At 35.4% G+C, this 13,702-nt stretch overlaps 2 protein-coding genes across 7 annotated transcripts in view; one reads left to right on the top strand and one right to left on the bottom strand.

Moving 5' to 3' along the window:
• The window catches only part of ubr1 (ubiquitin protein ligase E3 component n-recognin 1), a 50,559-nt gene extending 48,272 nt beyond the window's left edge, over nt 1-2,287 (top strand). For both annotated transcript variants that reach the window (XM_079832429.1, XM_079832428.1), the window contains exon 47: nt 957-2,287. In XM_079832429.1, the coding sequence (XP_079688555.1) occupies nt 957-1,098 (142 nt within the window). In that variant the 3' untranslated portion in view covers nt 1,099-2,287. The remainder of the gene's footprint in view (nt 1-956) is intronic.
• Nucleotides 2,288-7,097: 4,810 nt separating this feature from the next.
• prph2la (peripherin 2-like a) lies at nt 7,098-13,224 on the bottom strand. 5 transcript variants are annotated; one of them, XR_013817712.1, is made up of 5 exons: nt 13,032-13,208; nt 11,643-12,634; nt 10,496-10,742; nt 8,285-8,510; nt 7,098-8,010 (listed from the first exon to the last, which is right to left on the bottom strand). XR_013817712.1 is itself a non-coding variant. In XM_079832431.1 (4 exons), the coding sequence occupies exons 2-4, from the start codon at nt 12,221-12,223 to the stop codon at nt 7,883-7,885; spliced, it is 996 nt and encodes a 331-aa protein (XP_079688557.1). In that variant the 5' UTR covers nt 12,224-12,634; nt 13,032-13,224; the 3' UTR covers nt 7,098-7,882. The 5 variants fall into 5 exon arrangements, 3 of the variants coding, with proteins under 3 accessions (XP_079688557.1, XP_079688556.1, XP_079688558.1); XM_079832431.1 differs by lacking the exon at nt 8,285-8,510 and having other exon boundaries at nt 7,098-8,050; nt 13,032-13,224; XM_079832430.1 differs by lacking the exon at nt 8,285-8,510 and having other exon boundaries at nt 13,032-13,220.
• Nucleotides 13,225-13,702: the final 478 nt, after the last annotated feature.

The following is a 13,702-nucleotide window of genomic DNA, read 5'->3' as shown; positions in this document are numbered from 1 at the left end:
CTGATATTATTCTTACCTAAGATTTACACACAATGTCATCATTTAGCATGTGCTTTGACAGTTTACTCTTTATTAGCACTAATGCTAATCTGTATTTCTGATATAATTCTTTCCTAAGATTTACACACAATGCCATCATTTAGCATGTGCTTTGTTAATTCTGAATTAACACTAATGCTGATCTGTATTTCTGATATTATTCTTACCTCAGCTTGAGAAATACAATATCGTTTAGCATGTGCTTTGACAGTTTACTCTTTATTAGCACTAATGCTAATCTGTATTTCTGATATAATTATAGATTTACACACAATGCCATCATTTAGCATGTGCTTTGTTAATTCTGTATTAGCACTAATGCTGATCTGTATTTCTGATATTATTCTTACCTCAGCTTGAGAAATACAATATCGTTTAGCATGTGCTTTGACGGTTTACTCTTTATTAGCACTAATGCTAATCTGTATTTCTGATATAATTCTTTTCTAAGATTTACACACAATGTCATAATTTAGCATGTGCTTTGTTAATTCTGTATTAGCACTAATGCTGATCTGTATTTCTGATATTATTCTTACCTCAGCTTGAGAAATACAATATCGTTTAGCATGTGCTTTGACAGTTTACTCTTTATTAGCACTAATGCTAATCTGTATTTCTGATATATTTTCTAAGATTTACACACAATGCCATCATTTAGCATGTGCTTTGTTAATTCTGTATTAGCACTAATGCTGATCTGTATTTCTGATATTATTCTTACCTCAGCTTGAGAAATACAATATCGTTTAGCATGTGCTTCGACGGTTTACTCTTTATTAGCACTAATGCTAATTTGTATTTCTGATATAATTCTTTCCTAAGTTTTACACACAATGTAAACATTTAGCATGTGCTTTGACTGTTTATTCTTTATTAGCACTAGTGCTAACACATATTTGTTTGAACTTTGCTAGGCGTGGGAACCCGCTCCATTTGTGTCCAGAGCGTTACCACAAGCTGCTTCATATGTGGCAGCAGCACTGTGTCCTGGAGGAGATCGCTCGCAGTCTGGAGGTCCTCAACGTCATGTTCCCCTTTGAGTGGCAGATGCTTTGAGCTCCGAGGTGGGCAGAGGAAGTGCATACTGCGAGTAGCAAGACTCGCCACATTCGGTTAGCCTGCGCATGACACCCACCTGACTACCGCTGTCAGCGTTTTACATCAGCAGCCAGTGCAGATATTTACAAAGTGAATTCGCTTTCTCAGCTTTTTATTTATTTCGCTTCGATTGCGGATCTATACTCATTATAGCATTGCAGCTTTTTCTTTTTGCTCGTTGTGGTGTTTCTGCATTAGTTTTCAGGTTGTGAAGATTAATTGAGGGGCTTGTGTCACTACGAAACGCGCTTTTGTACCTCTGTGAATTCTAGTCCTCTCACCCGGCCTCACCCTCTATACTGCTTTATTATGCAAAGATGCCCTCAAAGTAAAAAATTGTATTCAGTGTTTCTGAGCGAGACGCTGTTTTGCAACTTATGTTCTCAGGTGAATCTCACAAAAACATGTCCGGGTCACATGCCACCCTGAAATAAATCATATTTTGCATAAATGCGCCTGCGTTCAAGGCCACTGCAATTTTTCGGTTTATTAGACTTTCTTATTTTTAATTCCCATTATTGTCCCATTATTGTTAAAAATGACTACAATGCATTAAAAAAAATCTATATAAATGATATAATGAATGAATAAGAATTTAGAACATGAATACTAATAATATACAGTTAGTTAACATCATTTTTTTTACAGTAATGAGAATGAAATTTGTCACAGTAATGTGAAATTGGGAAGAAATAATCTACATGCAAATTATTTCAATGGTCCTAAAAATAGGCATTGTTTAATTTAAGCAGATTTTCTTATTTCTTTTGATTTATGACCCAGGCATATTCTTGACAGGTTTCATGAGATTCACTCATGCTATGGATGTCACATGAACATGTATATAAAACAAAAATGTATAATTAGATTATGCTATTTTACTATAAGAATGCAGCTGTGAATTAATGAAGAAACACAAAAAGGTCAATAATTAAATGTAACAATGCCTATTGGGTAAATTCAAATATATTCCACTTGTCAATATGTATTAAATAAAAAAAAAGAAGCTTTTTCTTGAGTGTCAGTCCAAGTCCAGAGTTTTTTTGTTTTGTTTAGATTTTTCCTGTTCATCGTTTGTTTCAAGGTGTAAAGTGCTTTTAAACTTCTTATTTACATGAAATAAACCACTGAGTGATAAACTATCACGAATATGCTGAGTGATCTCTTACCTTCACTTCACATTCTGTCCTCCAGCGGGCACGGCCATTTTAACCCGATTGTGTCGAGGCTTTCCGTTTCATTCGCTTCCAGTTATTTTAACTGTACGAAAACTTTGTTACTTTGCTTTATATTGCAAACTGTTATATTATTTAAATTTATTACAGAAATCATAAACACTGGTTTGCATCGTATTTTGCTGCATTTTGTTATTCTTCCGGTTATATCAGCTAATGAATCGAAAGGCTGCATCCGAAATCGTATACTCTCTTGAGTAGGTGCTTATTTTGAATCCGGGTACTTTTCAGAATTGAGAGATATAAAGTCGGAATTGAGAGATATAAAGTCAGAATTGAGAGATGTCGGAATTGAGAGATATAAAGTCAGAATTGAGAGATATAAAGTCGGAATTGAGAGATATAAAGTCGGAATTGAGAGATATAGGAATTGAGAGATATAAAGTCGGAATTGAGAGATATAAAGTCGGAATTGAGAGATATAGGAATTGAGAGATATAAAGTCGGAATTGAGAGATATAAAGTCGGAATTGAGAGATATAAAGTCGGAATTGAGAGATATAAAGTCGGAATTGAGAGATATAGGAATTGAGAGATATAAAGTCGGAATTGAGAGATATAAAGTCAGAATTGAGAGATATAGGAATTGAGAGATATAAAGTCGGAATTGAGAGATATAAAGTCAGAATTGAGAGATATAAAGTCGGAATTGAGAGATATAAAGTCGGAATTGAGAGATATAAAGTCGGAATTGAGAGATATAGGAATTGAGAGATATAAAGTCGGAATTGAGAGATATAGGAATTGAGAGATATAAAGTCGGAATTGAGAGATATAAAGTCAGAATTGAGAGATATAAAGTCGGAATTGAGAGATATAAAGTCGGAATTGAGAGATATAGGAATTGAGAGATATAAAGTCGGAATTGAGAGATATAAAGTCAGAATTGAGAGATATAGGAATTGAGAGATATAAAGTCGGAATTGAGAGATATAAAGTCAGAATTGAGAGATATAAAGTCGGAATTGAGAGATATAAAGTCGGAATTGAGAGATATAAAGTCGGAATTGAGAGATATAGGAATTGAGAGATATAAAGTCGGAATTGAGAGATATAGGAATTGAGAGATATAAAGTCGGAATTGAGAGATATAAAGTCAGAATTGAGAGATATAGGAATTGAGAGATATAAAGTCGGAATTGAGAGATATAAAGTCGGAATTGAGAGATATAAAGTCAGAATTGAGAGATATAAAGTCGGAATTGAGAGATATAGGAATTGAGAGATATAAAGTCGGAATTGAGAGATATAGGAATTGAGAGATATAAAGTCGGAATTGAGAGATATAAAGTCAGAATTGAGAGATATAAAGTCGGAATTGAGAGATATAAAGTCGGAATTGAGAGAGTCGGAATTGAGAGATATAAAGTCGGAATTGAGAGAGTCGGAATTGAGAGATATAAAGTCAGAATTGAGAGATATAAAGTCAGAATTGAGAGATATAAAGTCGGAATTGAGAGATATAAAGTCAGAATTGGGAGATATAAAGTCAGAATTGGGAGATATAAAGTCAGAATTGAGAGATATAAAGTCGGAATTGTGAGATATAAAGATGGAATTGTGAGATATAAAGTCAGAATTGTGAGATATAAAGTCAGAATTGAGAGATATAAAGTCAGAATTGTGAGATATAAAGTCAGAATTGAGAGATATAAAGTCGGAATTGTGAGATATAAAGTCAGAATTGAGAGATATAAAGTCGGAATTGAGAGATATAAAGTCGGAATTGTGAGATATAAAGTCGGAATTGTGAGATATAAAGTCGGAATTGTGAGATATAAAGTCGGAATTGTGAGATATAAAGTCGGAATTGAGAGATATAAAGTCGGAATTGTGAGATATAAAGTCGGAATTGTGAGATATAAAGTCAGAATTGCGAGATATAAAGTCGGAATTGAGAGATATAGGAATTGAGAGATATAAAGTCGGAATTGAGAGATATAAAGTCAGAATTGAGAGATATAAAGTCGGAATTGAGAGATATAAAGTCGGAATTGAGAGAGTCGGAATTGAGAGATATAAAGTCGGAATTGTGAGATATAAAGTCAGAATTGCGAGATATAAAGTCGGAATTGAGAGATATAGGAATTGAGAGATATAAAGTCGGAATTGAGAGATATAAAGTCAGAATTGAGAGATATAAAGTCGGAATTGAGAGATATAAAGTCGGAATTGAGAGAGTCGGAATTGAGAGATATAAAGTCAGAATTGAGAGATATAAAGTCAGAATTGAGAGATATAAAGTCGGAATTGAGAGATATAAAGTCGGAATTGTGAGATATAAAGATGGAATTGTGAGATATAAAGTCAGAATTGTGAGATATAAAGTCAGAATTGAGAGATATAAAGTCAGAATTGTGAGATATAAAGTCAGAATTGAGAGATATAAAGTCGGAATTGAGAGATATAAAGTCGGAATTGAGAGAGTCGGAATTGAGAGATATAAAGTCGGAATTGAGAGAGTCAGAATTGTGAGATATAAAGTCAGAATTGAGAGATATAAAGTCAGAATTGTGAGATATAAAGTCAGAATTGAGAGATATAAAGTCAGAATTGTGAGATATAAAGTCAGAATTGAGAGATATAAAGTCGGAATTGAGAGATATAAAGTCGGAATTGAGAGAGTCGGAATTGAGAGATATAAAGTCGGAATTGAGAGAGTCAGAATTGTGAGATATAAAGTCAGAATTGAGAGATATAAAGTCAGAATTGTGAGATATAAAGTCAGAATTGAGAGATATAAAGTCGGAATTGTGAGATATAAAGTCAGAATTGAGAGATATAAAGTCGGAATTGAGAGATATAAAGTCGGAATTGTGAGATATAAAGTCGGAATTGTGAGATATAAAGTCAGAATTGTGAGATATAAAGTCAGAATTGAGAGATATAAAGTCAGAATTGTGAGATATAAAGTCAGAATTGAGAGATATAAAGTCGGAATTGAGAGATATAAAGTCGGAATTGAGAGAGTCGGAATTGAGAGATATAAAGTCGGAATTGAGAGAGTCAGAATTGTGAGATATAAAGTCAGAATTGAGAGATATAAAGTCAGAATTGTGAGATATAAAGTCAGAATTGAGAGATATAAAGTCAGAATTGTGAGATATAAAGTCAGAATTGAGAGATATAAAGTCGGAATTGAGAGATATAAAGTCGGAATTGAGAGAGTCGGAATTGAGAGATATAAAGTCGGAATTGAGAGAGTCAGAATTGTGAGATATAAAGTCAGAATTGAGAGATATAAAGTCAGAATTGTGAGATATAAAGTCAGAATTGAGAGATATAAAGTCGGAATTGTGAGATATAAAGTCAGAATTGAGAGATATAAAGTCGGAATTGAGAGATATAAAGTCGGAATTGTGAGATATAAAGTCGGAATTGTGAGATATAAAGTCGGAATTGAGAGATATAAAGTCGGAATTGAGAGATATAGGAATTGAGAGATATAAAGTCGGAATTGAGAGATATAGGAATTGAGAGATATAAAGTCGGAATTGAGAGATATAAAGTCAGAATTGAGAGATATAAAGTCGGAATTGAGAGATATAAAGTCGGAATTGAGAGAGTCGGAATTGAGAGATATAAAGTCGGAATTGAGAGAGTCGGAATTGAGAGATATAAAGTCAGAATTGAGAGATATAAAGTCAGAATTGAGAGATATAAAGTCGGAATTGAGAGATATAAAGTCAGAATTGGGAGATATAAAGTCAGAATTGGGAGATATAAAGATGGAATTGTGAGATATAAAGTCAGAATTGTGAGATATAAAGTCAGAATTGAGAGATATAAAGTCAGAATTGTGAGATATAAAGTCAGAATTGAGAGATATAAAGTCGGAATTGTGAGATATAAAGTCAGAATTGAGAGATATAAAGTCGGAATTGAGAGATATAAAGTCGGAATTGTGAGATATAAAGTCGGAATTGTGAGATATAAAGTCGGAATTGAGAGATATAAAGTCGGAATTGTGAGATATAAAGTCGGAATTGTGAGATATAAAGTCAGAATTGCGAGATAAAAAGTCACAATTACCTTCTTTTATTTTTTATTCTGTGGTGAAAACAAGCTTGCATAGATTTCGGATGCAGCCGAAGTCTAGAACATTCACAGAAAATAGCTTACACTTTCGCATTGGTACATCTGTAGGCTACTTATTTACTTATTCAGGTTTTATAATTATATTAAAATAATTTACTAATAGTGATTGATTGGGTATATCTATTAGATATTAAAACACAAACAAGAAATGTTCATTTGGTGTATGTTTTAAGATTGGCTAAAGGGGAAAAAAAGGCAGTTTTTTTTATTTGTGAATTAATCTGTAGTCCTTCAAAGCAACTTTGAATATATTATATTTTTTAGTATCATAGTAGCACAGTTGGGGTCTTTTTTTTCTTTTCTTTTTTTTAAAGAAATTCATTCAGAATGGATGCATTAAATTGATTAAAAGTGACAGTAAAGACCATTTAAATTGTTACTATTTGAAATAAATGCTGTTCTTTTCAACGGTCTATTCTTTAAACATGAATATATATATATATATATATATATATATATATATATATATGAGAGATATAAAGTCTTATTTATTTATTTATTTATTTATTTATTTTGTGGATCATGTTTAATGAATAGACAGTTATAACTTATACAATATATTATATGTTTAATAATAATTGATTTATAATGTATTCTTTATATACAGTATACATAATACTCAATGAACTGCACAAAGGTTTTAATGGTGTATTAATTAAAGGTACATGTTGCATTTATTGTCGCTACATATTCATGATCATCTTAGGCATGGGTGTGCTTAAAATATACAATACATATATCTGAAAAATATGTTTTAGAGGCTGTTTGTATCATGTTTTCACCAGTAATTACAATACCTGGCTTTAGGCACGAGACCAAGGCATGAAACAAGTATTCATGATGGCTTGTGGGTAAGGTGACCTTCTTGATATCTTGGAAATATTTAAACATTTTTCACTTTATGGAAATATTGGAACTCCCTAATTAAAAACCTACAGTGAACAGTTTTCGCTCTAAACTAATCCAGTAATGCTCTTCAATGATCACTATTCATATGAGAATCTCTAAATCATACACAAGTTCAACTGTTGCATGCTTAATGAGAGGCAGTTTAAAGGTTTTAAGACTTTGAAGGCCCCATGATGCTTTGCCTTGGGTTCTTTCACATTAAATTGCAACAGAACTTCAGTATGTCGTGATATCATTCTGTTCTTGCTTTACAATGCCATCTCAATTTTCAGCTAATCGTTTTCTTTAAGTCATACAGCATCAGAGTCCCGTCCTCTGTGGCTTATGGAATGTCCCTCACCAGAAGGAGCATTCCGGAGGGTTAACTGCTCGAGGGAAGAGGCTTTGGGGGCACATTATCTGGACCATAATGTGCTGTAGGTGGTCTGTCAATGTTTGGATCTCCATTGCTGGCTGCGTTGATCTGATTGAACTTGCCCAGGTGTTTGATGATGTTGAAATTAGTGCGAGCGGTTTCCACAAAGCTGTTCTCCAGGAGCCACCCGTCGGACTCGCACTCGGGGTCCCCCTGTCGCAGCACGTTCTCCAGGGACGTTTGGAGGTAACGGACACCCGTTAGAACTGAGAGCTGTCAGAGAAGGAATCGATGAGGTCTGGTACTTTTTCCTCTAAAAAAAAGTTGAAACTATTGTATAATTCATACTGTTTGATGTGCTACATGAAGCGTCACGTGCTTTAGGACGTGTGGATTGGAGTGACTGGTGTATAGAGCAGATTATAAAGCGATTATAAATCCCAGGATGGGATTAGGCCACAGAACCAGAGCAGATTTTTAAAGCTAGGGTAGGCAGTTTCAGAGAGGCTAGCAATAGCAAGCTAGCTTTTAAAACACAAGATCCCACCTCCTTCCTGTAGAGCGCTCTCCAAAGCCACGCCTCCTCTGAAACACATGAATGCACACGGCCACTGGCCACACAGCCACTCTCCTAAATACGGTGATTATGACATGTCGTGAACGCAGCATGAACTTCTTGTTTTGGTTCTGGAGGAATTGTTAAAGGTGGCTGTTGTTTGTTTGCAGCACTCAGCGACTGTCTTTTCTTCAGCTCTGCTGATGACGTGTGATGTCTGCGTGAGCAGGGTGCGCGGAGGTATGGAAATGCATTGGTTAATAGCCAGTTAGGACATACTATCATTGCATTCGAACCGAATGCAATGATTGGACAAACATTTTTGGTCCTGAGACTTCCCCAGAACAGAAGATATATGGTAACACTTTAGTTTAGGATCCAATTCTCACTATTAACTTTATTTATAAAGCACATATTAATGCCTTATTCTGCATGACCTTATTCTACATTTCCTAATCCTGCCCAATACCTGAACTTAACAACTATTAATAAGCAGTAATCAGGAGTTTATTTTTCGGCAAAGTCATAGTTATTAGTTAGCTAGTAGTGAGAACTGGACCCTAAACTAAAGTGTGACAAGATATATATACATTTTTAAATATCTTCTATTATTGACTGCTATCAGGATTCGAAGAGCGATGCAACCAGTATAACAAAAAGCATTTATGAAAAACATTGCCTACCCTAGCTTTAATATAGACAGTGTGTTGGCCCTCGTGTTTTATTAGTGTAGAGTTCCTAGTATAATTGCTAAAACAATTTATCAGTCAAAATTTGGTTAGTATAATTTTGTCTCCGCCAGCAATTCTTTGCGTTGATAAGCAACCGAAAATGGGTCTGATACATATGTTAATGAAGCGGCCAAGCACATTCGCCCAATTCCAAACCACATTAATCTTAATAACTACTAATTTTGGATTTAATCATGTGTAAGTGATATGTGACCCAGGACCACAAAACCAGTCATAAGTCGCATTGGTATATTTGTGGCAATAGCCATTGAATTTGTCAAAATGATCAATTTTTCTTTTATGCCAAAAATCATTAGGATATTAAGCAAAGATCATGTTCCATGAAGACATTTTATAAATTTTCTACCATAAATATATAAAAAGTGTATTATTAGTAGTAATATGCATTGCTAAGGACTTCATTTTGACAACTTTAAAGGCGATTTTTTTTTGCACCCTCAGATTCCAGATTTTCAAATAGTTGTATCTCGGCCAAATATTGTCCTATCCTAACACGCTTATTTATTCAGCTTTCAGATGATGTATAAATCTTAATTTAAAAAAAATTGTGGTCCTGGGTCACATATATATAATTGTTAAGGAAGGCTGGAAAACACCTCATGCCAAAATTAATCTGAGTATGAAAATATCTGTTTAATTATTTCTACTGTTAACACACTATTAATGCATTAAGAATAATTTGAAAATAAATGACAAACGTCTTGCGATTCTAGATGTTTTTCGTTTATTTTCAGATTATGCTTAATGCATAATTAGCATGTTAACTGTAGAAATTATTAGACAGATATTTTATGAAATTACTGCTTGACTACGTTTTACTGCACAAGCTTCCCACTGCTTTAGGACTGTCAAGACTTATGAAATGGTGCTTAGCCAATCAAATTCAAAGATTGATGTCATGAACAATCCAACGGTTTCTAAAAGTGCGGTCACATTTTTTTACGGGCGAAAGCCAGTCATTTTAATGGGAATCCATGTGATTGGGAATCTCTGGTGAGGTCGAAAATTTCTACATTTGAAAATTTACCTTTTTGCCCAGGAAATGTCACTAATGTGACCGCACCTTTATTGTATCAGTTAAGCTTAATTCTCTGTTACAGTGTGATCTTTTTATGGGTATATATTAAAATGTTATTGTTTTGCATTTTAAAATAAGATAGTATCCTTTTAGGCAAGATGTATGCTAGATGCTGAGTGGAGGTATGCTGAGTGGTTAAGGAACTATTTACCATTTTATATAAATAATATCATAAATCGAATTTATAGCTTTTATAATAAGGTTATGAATAGAGTACCCATTAAAAGGCAGATTAAATTGCTAGGTGGACACATTTGAGCAGGCCGATGTGAGAGAATAGTTCATATTTTCAAATTAAAAGTCATGCTTCAACTTTGCAAATGTTACAATATTGAATCCTTCCCTAATGTATTGCCAAATCACACAACCAACCTCAAAGAGCCAGATGATCAGAACAGTGAGGCCGATCGAATGCATGATATTGGTGTAATAATCTAGCAGAGCCTGACGACATCCTCTCATCCACAGGTTGAGCTCCTCTGTCTGGTAGTCGTAATTAAAGTGGGCGGAGTTATTGGTGATTTGGTACTGAATGCATGGCCGAGGAGAATTGACATTGCAGCAGCTGAAAGGAACTCCGTCCGTTAGGTATTTCCCCTCCACATTGCTCCGTAGACGGCTAGTAGGGAAAGAAAATTGGAATTGTAAAATGTAAAATTGTACATTCCATTGTTATCTGCACAACTTTGTATACAGGGGTCATATCATAAATGTAAATGTTTGCCTGATACTTATATTATTAACCAAAATCAGAAGACATTTTGAATTTATTTTATTATTATTTTAGTGCCCCTATAATGATTTTTTAGATATTACCCTCCATGTAGTGTGTAATATAGCTGTTTGTGAATGTAAAAGAGTTATTGTCTCCCAAAAGAAAGAATTGATTTGGAACTGCCTGAAATGAGTTGTCAGTAATGCCAGTCTTCCTTGCAAAACAAATTAGCATAATGCCAGTTTATGGTTTTCACTGGCTGCGCACGAACGCTACTTTGACCCGCCCTCAAGCACTGTGTTGTCAACATGTCAAGAAGATGTTTTTTTTTTCTATGCTGCAAAAGCAAATCGTAAATGGTAAAACTGACGCCATCATTTCTGTTTATATCACTGTGTATCAAGGGCTGAGGAAGATCCAGAGCTGAAATTCATATATGGTAATGGGCACTTTGTTTCCACACTTTGTAACCAGTAGACCAATCACAACAGACTGGGCCATCTGTCCAATCAGAGCAGAGTAGACCAATCACAACAGACTGGGTCATCTGACCAATCAGAGCAGAGTAGGCTCTCGTAAAGGAGGGGATTAGAAAGTCTGAATCCTTGATTGAACCGACACTGTGAGAAAACAGGTGATGCTGCAATGCATATTATGTATTAGTTTTTTTGACCTTGGATGTATGTAAACCTATTGTAGGAGACCTCCAAAACAAAATTAGGAACCTTTAAAATCGCATAATAGGGACACTTTAATAACTACTAACTAATTAAATATAAAGTATTTGTTTAAGGCCCAACTTACTCTACCACTTCCCGTTGAGACATGTCCAAGTATCGGTTGCTGACCCACTGGATCTGGAACCAGTCTCTGTAGCCCTCGTTCCCACAGCACTGAAACTGGATCTGCAGCAGGTCCACTGTGCGCTTCAAGAAGCAGCGGCCCGGTGTGTCCGTGTCCTTGTAGTAACGCATAGCATCACGTAGCCCCAACGTTAGCGATTCCTCCAGCTGTCCGAGCATGCTGTAGCACATCAAGGCGCCCACGAGCACGCTCAGAGTGAAGAAAAACGTACAAATGATGTACGGGAGCATCACCAACTTCCAGCGTAAGAACTTGTTGGTGTCCACACAGTCGTAGCAGATCTTTCCTCCCAAAAAGTTAATCGCACAGGCTATAAGTCCCACGGCAATTAGCATGTTTGGCACGGATTGGAGCTGACGCTCAACCATTAGATCCTGCCGCTTGTTGATTTCCACTTTCAAAAAGATGCCCAAGCTAAAGAGGATGATTCCTGTTATTATGGAAATCCAGTTCAGCACCCACAAAACCTGGGCCAGTTTGTCTCTCATGGTTTTGGTGAATCTAACTGGCAGCACAGCCATTTTACAGTATGCGTGTGGGAACTGTTTAAAAATTTCAGAGAACCCTACACTTTATATAAGTGATTTTGTGGAAGTCCAATGGGGTACAAAAATCAAATAGCTAAATTGGTCATTTTAGATGCAAGTCATTGAGGTGTACAAGGTTCTTACAAGGCGGCATGAATGGACTAATGCTTCTTAGGCTAACTTAGTGAGTGTCAATCAATAAAGAACCTTGAACCTCAATCGCCAAACAGTATTCATGCAGCTCATTCATTTAAATGATGAGAAGAACTGGATATAAATGAAAAGAATTGAGCAAAACAAATCCGTTTTATGTTTTGATTTGCCAAACTCCTTGGAGATGCCATGTGAGGTCCTTTAGAAATGTTGGGAAGGTGAAATTATTTAAATTATTTTGCAAATGTATGCCTGAGAAGCAAAAAAGAGAAAGAAAACATGCTAAGCAACAGCTGAGACAATATCAAGCTTTATAAGTCTGACAAAAATAGAAGGATAGCGATTGAGTCATATAATAATTATTTTGGATTAAATAAAACCCATGTTCATTCAGATTTTACCGCTTTAAGTATATTTTCAGGTTTCGTTTTTTTGTGCAATAATTGTTATCTACAGCACAGTTACCATGCAAATATTTTCAGCCATCAAAAAGCTAAGAATACTCCTGGTCCGAGTATTGAAAGCTCAAAATAGCAGGCGAAACAAAATAAGTTCACCTGACCGGACAAGCACAGGGCTTGCCCTCGGCCAGGAGTGGTGAGCGAGATGATCCCTGCATAAGGGTAGTAATAAACAGCTTACTACTCACCCATCCATGTCTCTCCATCCCTCAATGACAACATCCCACCCTATTCCAAGTGATTTCTCTCCATCAGATGTTTGCAGTTTTTGGTTAACAATCTGAATGCATTGTATGCAAATGAAAACTAATGTGTATGTGTGTTAGTGTCTGCTGCAGACTCAGCTGTGACCTCTCTCGTAATTCTTTCTAATCAGTAATCAGCCCAGTTGGATTTGGAAGAGTACCTTCTGCCACCAGCACAAATCTCATTGACTGGAATGTGTGTGCGTGTGTTAGAGAGTGAAGAATGAAAAAGAGTTATTGAGCTACTAAAATTCTCCAACTATGCTTACATGGAGTTGAATTGTTATATTCAGTGATTAGGAAGGGTGTCCTAATACCTTTGGCAATATAGTATTGGGACACCCCTCGAAATCAGGGGTTCCAATCACTTCCAGGGCCAAAGGTGTCTAAATTCAAGCACCTACAGGGATTCAGACGCTTCTACAAAAGAATGGGTCGCTCTCAGGAGCTCAGTGAATTCAAGCGTGGTACCGTGGTAGGTTGCCACCTGTGCAATAAGTCCATTCGTGAAATTTCTTCACTACTAAATATTCTACGGTCAAGTCAAGTCACCTTTATTTATATAGTGCTTTTTACTACACAGATTGCTTCAAAGCAGCTTTACAGTGATAATA

Source organism: Gobio gobio (genome assembly GCF_949357685.1).
Source record: "Gobio gobio genome assembly, chromosome: 13".
In the NCBI taxonomy this organism is placed as follows: Eukaryota; Metazoa; Chordata; class Actinopteri; order Cypriniformes; family Gobionidae; genus Gobio; species Gobio gobio.
Note: the sequence above shows the minus strand (reverse complement) of the source record. Positions and strands in the feature narration are given on the sequence as shown.